Below are 7256 nucleotides of genomic sequence, written 5' to 3' on the forward strand. Positions count from 1 at the left end.
TAGTGAACGTGATATTATAAAGACAACTTGTTGTTTGCAAAATAATACAATTGCTGTTATGCTGTAAATGTACCAAAGCCAAAAGAAATGATTAAAGGGATAGCTCACCCAAAAATTAAAATTCTCTCAATCATTTACTCACCCTCATGAACACAAACGAAGATTTTTAGAAGAATATCTCAGCTCTGTTGGTCCATACAATGCAAGTGAATGGTGACCAGGACTTTGAAGCTCCAAAAAGAACATAAAGGCAGCATAAAAGTAATCCATACAACTCCAGTGGTTTAATGCATGTCTTCTGAAGTGATATGATAGGGGTGGGTGAGAAACAGATCAATTTTTAAGTAATTTGTTTTACTATAAATTCTCCTCCCTTCCCAGGAGGTGGTGATATTCACAAAGAATGTGAATCACCAAAAACAAAAGAAGAAGAATGTGAAAGTGAAAGTGGAGATTGATAGTAAAAAAGGACTTAAATATTGACCTGTTTCTCACCCGCACCTATCATATCACTTCTGAAGACATGGATTAAACCACTGGAGTCTTATGGATTACTTTTATGCTGCATTTATGTGCTTTCTGAAGCTTCAAAGTTCTGGTCACCATTCACTTGCATTGTATGGACCTACAGAGCTGAGATATTCTTCTAAAAATCTTCATTTGTGTTCTGCAGAAGAAAGAAAGTCAAACACATCTGGGATGAGTAAATGATGAGAGAATTTTCATTTTTGGGTGAACTGTCCCTTTAAATGTCATCTGCAAAACATTTCCTTTAAGTGTACTTTAGGTATTAAGTTTACTGTGGATCTTTTTATTTTCTAACCTCTCTTAGAATAATGTTAGATGTGAAAAGAAACATTTTCAACAAAATTCAAGTATATTTGACAATAAACATGGTTCCAAACCACTTTACAGAGAATGTTATAGAGATTAAAATGAAAGGTGGCGCTACTGTAAATAATATATATATAAATCCCATACCTTATATATGTCAATAACAAAATGAAATATTATAGCTGGACAGCCAGGCAAAAATCTTGACATACATGACTGAAGTTGTTTCTTTGAGGACTTTATTCTAAAATATGGAAAATAGTCATGATAATGAGTAGATGTGTCCAAATTTTGGCTTGGTTTGCTGCTTATAGTGCATTTCTTAGCCTATTTAAAATATAGGCCTATTATAGTCTATTATAATATAGGAAACTCATTATATTAATTATGTAAAACACTTAACACGTCATGACTTTTACTCATTTTATGAGAAGCGAGCTTAACATGTCAATAGATCTGAATAAGATCCATCTTACATCAACACATAGGGTTAATAATATCTGCAGTTTCCAATAGGGTCCAACGATTTTTAATGAAGGGCAAATGGGGTCTCTGGCACCCCAAACAATCAAGAATAAAAGTAGCATTCTTATAAGAACGAAACAGGTTTCCCAGAAGCCAAAGTTCCCAAAAGGTCGCACCATCTAATATAAGGCTCAGTGATGTGACGATGTTTTTTATCCAAGTCTAAAAAATACTTTACAAATGCAATTCACACAACACAGTTACTTAAATACACCTCTTCTATGATGTACATGTTTTCAATTACTGAGTTCAAAGTCATTTTGATATTTTTTCTGGGCCTTAAAGTCAAAAATGTCATGGGGTGTCAGTGGCGGTTCTGGCTTAGCCTACTTGGTGCCCTAGATCAACATTTAAGTCCTTTTTTACTCTATATCTCCACTTTCACATCTTAAAGTCACATGTGATGCCTGTTTAGTTTCACTTTCAGATCTGAAAGCTTAAGTGGAGATTTATAGTAAAAAGGGATTATCGATCTGTTTCTCACACACATCTATCATATCACTTCTGAAGACATGGATTAAACCACTGGAGTCGTATGGATTACTTTTATGCTGCCTTTATGTGCTTTTTGGAGCTTCAAAGTTCTGGTCACCATTCACTTGCATTGTATGGACCTACAGAGCTGAAATATTCTTCTAAAAAAGTCATACACATCTGGGATGGTATGAGGGTGAGTAAATGATGAGAGAAGTTTCATTTTTGGGTATAACTAGACAATGAATATAGATATATAGATATATATATATATATTAGGCAAATTATATTAACATGTATATTATATATACAGAACTTCAATTGCACAATTACATTTTAGAGTCAATAAATTAATAAAATGGCAGAGTATTTACAGTTTGCTGCTTGTGCTATTACACATAATTCCTCATTTCAAATGTAACCCTCCCCTCCTAGTTTTCATCAGTGACCTTGTCACAATGTGCCCAGCAATCACATACTTATTTTCTCAAGACCACTGAGACGATCCTGTGTCACGGTGTACCTATATTGTTGATTATGTTATCTTATATTGTTTGTTCAGAATGTAAGAATGCATTAAGAACATCTATAATCCTAACCATTTAGAGCCTTTTAGGCTGAGGAGCCTGGCAGGAACAACTAGGGGCACCTTTCTCTCATTGCGAGCTTGCGAGCTCGGGGCGGGGTGGCACGATTTGGGGCACCTTTCACCCATCACGATCCAGGGGTGGGGTGGCACAATTCGGGGCACCTTTCTCCCATTGCAGTTTGTGAGCACTGCGTAGGGGCGGAGTGGCATGATTTAGGGCACCTTTCACCCATCACGATCCAGAGGCGGGGTGGCACGATTTGGGGTACCTTTCACCCATCACGATCCAGGGGTGGGGTGGCACAATTCGGAGCACCTTTCTCCCATTGTAGTTTGTGAGCTCTGTGCAGGAGCGGAGTGGCATGATTTAGGGCACCTTTCACCCACCATGATCCAGAGGCGGGGTGGCACGATTTGGGGCACCTTTCACCCATCACGATCCAGGGGTGGGGTGGCACAATTCAGGGCACCTTTCTCCCATTGTGATTTGCGAGCTCTGTGCAGGGGTGGAGTGGTATGATTTAGGGCACCTTTCACCCATCATGATCCAGAGGCGGGGTGGCACAATTCAGGGCACTTTTCTCCCATCACGATCTTGCGAGCTCTGTGCCCTGTCGTGCCGCCCCAGAGAACATTGCTGCCCTAGGCGCCCGCCTATATCGCCAATGCCAAGATCCGCTACTGTGTGGTGTAACCATGCAGAGACAGTCACATTAAAAGCTGAAATTCTTGAAAAAAGGAATGTTGGCATGAGTTGTGCTGAATTATCTGTTATTATTATTTCTTTAAAAAAAAGCAGTGCAACAATTTTATTTAAAAATACGATTCATATTTTAAAAACTTTTGTCCTCCAAATCAAAGTCATGTGGTGTAACCAAGATGTAGGTGGAAATTTTGACAAAAATCATAAAACAGACCTACAAGACTGTGTGTGAAGATTATTTAGTCATATCATTAAACATCAATATTTAGACATTTTTATGGAAACGCAAATGTCGTTCAAGTCATTTGGTGCAACCGTGAGAAACTATATTTGTCTTAAAAATTCATGATATTTGTAAAAAATATTTTCTCACCTTGAAACATGTGTTTGAAAACTTTTTGGAAATGAATAAAGTTGCGTACACTGTCATGCATTCAAGGTGCAAGGAAACTATTTTAATACCTTTGACATGATGGTTGCACAAGTCATGAAATCATTTACTTATTTATTTATTTTGTAGAAAATGCAATCAATGTTTTTCAAACAATTTGTGAAAACAACATGAACTTAAATATGTTTTAAACCAGATTTTAAAAAAAACATTTATAATATTTATCACCTCGTACAACCTTATTTGTCAATGACCCGTTAATATGAGAAGCCCCGTTAAATGTTATTATCAAAGGGCGCGGAAGAAACTTTACTTATTATTTAAATCATGGTTATAATAGAGAAATGAACAGTTACATAACGAGACGCAATTATTGCACTAAACGACATTTGCATAGGCTATAAGCTTTACGTAACACAAAATGAAGGGGTCCTGAATTAAAACACAAAATCAATCTAGTTTTGACTTTAAGGTCGATTTTAACATGGCATTTAGATTAATCTTGCATTTTGGCAAGAGTTGCATAAGAGGGGCATTATATGCACGCGACTGTTGTCGCTGTCCGCGGTGCTGAACTGCAGGCTGTGCACGATGATGCATCAACAGGCATAACTGCAGAAACAACTGATCTAGGATCATTTTCTCTCTACAAAACATCAGCCCGTGCCAGTATGAAAGCGAAACAGCGTTGACCAAGATCAGCAGTACGGGCACATCATTGCGACAGATTGGTGCAAATGCAAAACAGAGTTTGCATCGTTTTTCTGTTATATCGGCATTGCATGTGCTTGGATTGGTTTGGACGTTATTACTATCCTCCTGTTGTTGTTTATCGTTCATCTCATCGCTTTACCTCATCAGATCATGTGTCATAAGTCACCCAGGGCTCTTCTAGTTTTGCATTTCCACCGCGAGCACAATGGCCGGCTCATTTTTCCGCAATGGTCTTCAGGAAAGTCGCCGCTACGTCACGCCCCTGTGCCCATTTTTGGAGGGGAGCCCCGTCACATCCCTTGCCCATATCTGGGCAAGAGCCGTCCAGAGTCAGCACACGGCGGGGAATCCTCCAGTCGACGTAGATGAGCGGTGGGCGGAGCTCTGGTCGAGCCGAACAGTATAAAAGGGGGACGAGGAATTCCAGTAAACGAATCGACGGAGACCAGAATCTGGAAGCTAAAGGAGCTCTGCTTGACAGGAAACAAGACAAGGGAATCCCAAAGCATTCGGAAATAATTCCAAAGACATTTCTTGTGGATTTTTGGTACATATATATTTCTTTGCACTTAAGAGCATCATGCTGAACACCGTGGACTTCAGTGCGCTGGATTTTCTCTGCGCCCAAGCCGAGAGTCTGGAGACACAATCTAGCCCTCAGATTCAACCTGATGCTGGTGAGTACTGGTGTGTTTTAATATCAGCCATGAAGACTAAAAGTCTGTTTCATCTTAAATGTGGTATTTTCCCTATTGCATTTGGACCAAAAACACTAAGACTCTCATGTTCGGTGCATTTACTGTATAATTTAACTTCTAATGCAATGATTATTTGGATGCATTTAAATCTTGTTAGACTGCATGCAATGCACAACTGAGAGTCCAAATGGAAAATCCATCATTCGAGTACTAATGTACATTTTGGGGTGGACTAATGTCTAATGTCTAAGATGGATACAGCCCATAAGCAGTGAGGAACGCTTATGTAACGTCATCTCTCTCTTTCTTTGCCTCTCGCAGCTCGCGGACTGTTGAAGCCCAAAGTGGAGCCACTGGATGCCGGTTTTCCCGAGTGCTCCAGTGACGGCTTCCCGCCGTCTCCACCGACCTACACAGGCAGTTTCTACACCGAGACCGGCCCTTGTAGCGCGGACGCCCTGCTCAGCATACTCGCCGAAATCGTCGGCATCTCCACGGCACCCATTTCCGAGCTGAGCACCGATAACTTCTTCGGAAACTCTCGCGGCAACGCGTTGTCACGCCAGGAGTCGTTGTTATCCACGGGGAGCTCGTTGGGTTCCCCGGAACCGTGCTGCAACGACTCGTCGGATGAATATATGGACGGTTTGAGTGTCCAACAGTCGTTCCCGGTGACTGTTAAGAGTGAGTTCGGTAGCAGTTGCCATGGCTGCGATCTTTTCGACGGGTTCGGTACTCCAGATTCACTCCCTCACGAGCCCTCAGACTTGGATGACATCATTGACTTGCTCTCTCCACTGGGTCCCGAGACGGACTCCGTTTTGGACACGTGGATCAAGCAAGAGCCGTTGGATCTAAACTACTCAACCAACTTCACTAACTTTCCGATTCCCGTCTCAACACCCAGTGCGTTTGGACTCGGCTGCGCGTTGGACTCTCTTGTCGTAAAGAGTAAAGCGCGATCCAGGAAGGGCGCGGTCCGCGAGAAGCCCTTCTGCTGTCCGATGGAGAACTGCGACCGCCGCTTCTCCCGTTCCGACGAGCTCAACCGTCACGTCCGCATCCACACCGGCCACAAGCCCTTCCAGTGCCGCGTCTGCCTGCGCTGCTTCAGCCGCAGCGACCACCTCACCACGCACATGCGCACGCACACAGGAGAGAAGCCGTTCTCCTGCGACGTGTGCGGGCGTCGCTTCGCGCGCAGCGACGAGAGGAAGCGGCACGGGCGCGTGCATCTCAAACAGCGCGAGAGGATGCAGCAAAAGACGGAGCTACTGGCTGCATGCGCGTTTTCTCTTCCAGGACTTGTGTGAGCTCCAGGGACATTGATTGTGTTCCCGTTCTTTTTTTTTTCCCACTACGGGAAGTTTATGGCTCAAGGCGAGGCGCAGTTGATGTGCGCGAGCAGCTCAGTGCTTGAGACACTGGAAGAGGAGTCTTGAATGGGACTGAACTGGCGCGAGCACCACACTTGTGTTGATGTGTGTTGTGACGAGCTTGGCATGCAGTTGAAAGCGAAAAGACTCTAAATGAATGAGATCGATTGCCTGGAAAGGCCAGACATATGTGCAGCACTTGGACATTACCTCAACCTTTTATTTGTCACCCTACTTACAAGAAGTGACATTGATCACGAGGACCTCAGATGTTGTTGTGACATACCTTGCATGTCTTAGTATGATGTAAACGTGCATTTGTTTTACACTTTCTATACCATGCTGGCATGCGCAATGTGATCTGCGTCTTTTACCTTGTTGTATTTTGATACATCACTTTATAAATCACACGAGAAGAGCCCTATATATTTGTACATTAATGATTGTAATTTTGTATTCGTCAATTTACTCAAAGAGAGCGCGAGAGATCTATTCTATAGTGATTGTATTCCACTTTTGACAGTAGAATGTGTTTGGTTGGTTCTTGGGAAGCTGATGCGGTAGAATATTTACAGACTTCAACATCATAGCTGAGTTGCAGTAGCACACTTGGATGTTACTGTCTATTTGCCTTTGAAAACTGTTCTTGTGCAATGAAATACTGTTAAATGTGGATATTCTGAGGCGTTTGAATGTTTCAAATAAAACTTTATTTACTGACAGTATATTTGGGTCTTTACTTGTTCAGGCTGATATCCCTATAATAACACAGTGCAAACCAAAATAAGTTAGCAGAACTAAAACAAATTGAGGCAATCAGTAACATCAATTTTTAAAGTTAATAAACTCCCAAGTTTAAATGAGAACTTTCAGATTTTGATTTTGTAATGCACATGTATGTTAATTGCTCTTAACTTGAAATACTGAGTAAGCTCATACATTTAATTGCACT

At 41.6% G+C, this 7256-nt stretch overlaps 1 protein-coding gene across 1 annotated transcript; it reads left to right on the top strand.

The window, feature by feature from the left end:
• Positions 1-3771: 3771 nt before the first annotated feature.
• On the top strand, positions 3772-7026 carry LOC127420287 (early growth response protein 1-B-like). Its single transcript, XM_051662456.1, has 2 exons — positions 3772-4907; positions 5250-7026. Exons 1-2 carry the CDS (start codon positions 4811-4813, stop codon positions 6239-6241), a joined length of 1089 nt encoding a protein of 362 aa, XP_051518416.1. The 5' UTR covers positions 3772-4810; the 3' UTR covers positions 6242-7026.
• Positions 7027-7256: the final 230 nt, after the last annotated feature.

This window comes from Myxocyprinus asiaticus, chromosome 29, assembly GCF_019703515.2.
Source record: "Myxocyprinus asiaticus isolate MX2 ecotype Aquarium Trade chromosome 29, UBuf_Myxa_2, whole genome shotgun sequence".
Taxonomy (NCBI): domain Eukaryota; kingdom Metazoa; phylum Chordata; class Actinopteri; order Cypriniformes; family Catostomidae; genus Myxocyprinus; species Myxocyprinus asiaticus.

Bases quoted from the DNA above. Each gene is read 5' to 3' on its own strand.
- LOC127420287 (XM_051662456.1), top strand. From the start codon at position 4,811: ATGCTGAACACCGTGGACTTCAGTGCGCTGGATTTTCTCTGCGCCCAA. The intron at 4,908-5,249 runs GTGAGTACTGGT...TGCCTCTCGCAG, and splicing joins TCAGATTCAACCTGATGCTG to CTCGCGGACTGTTGAAGCCC.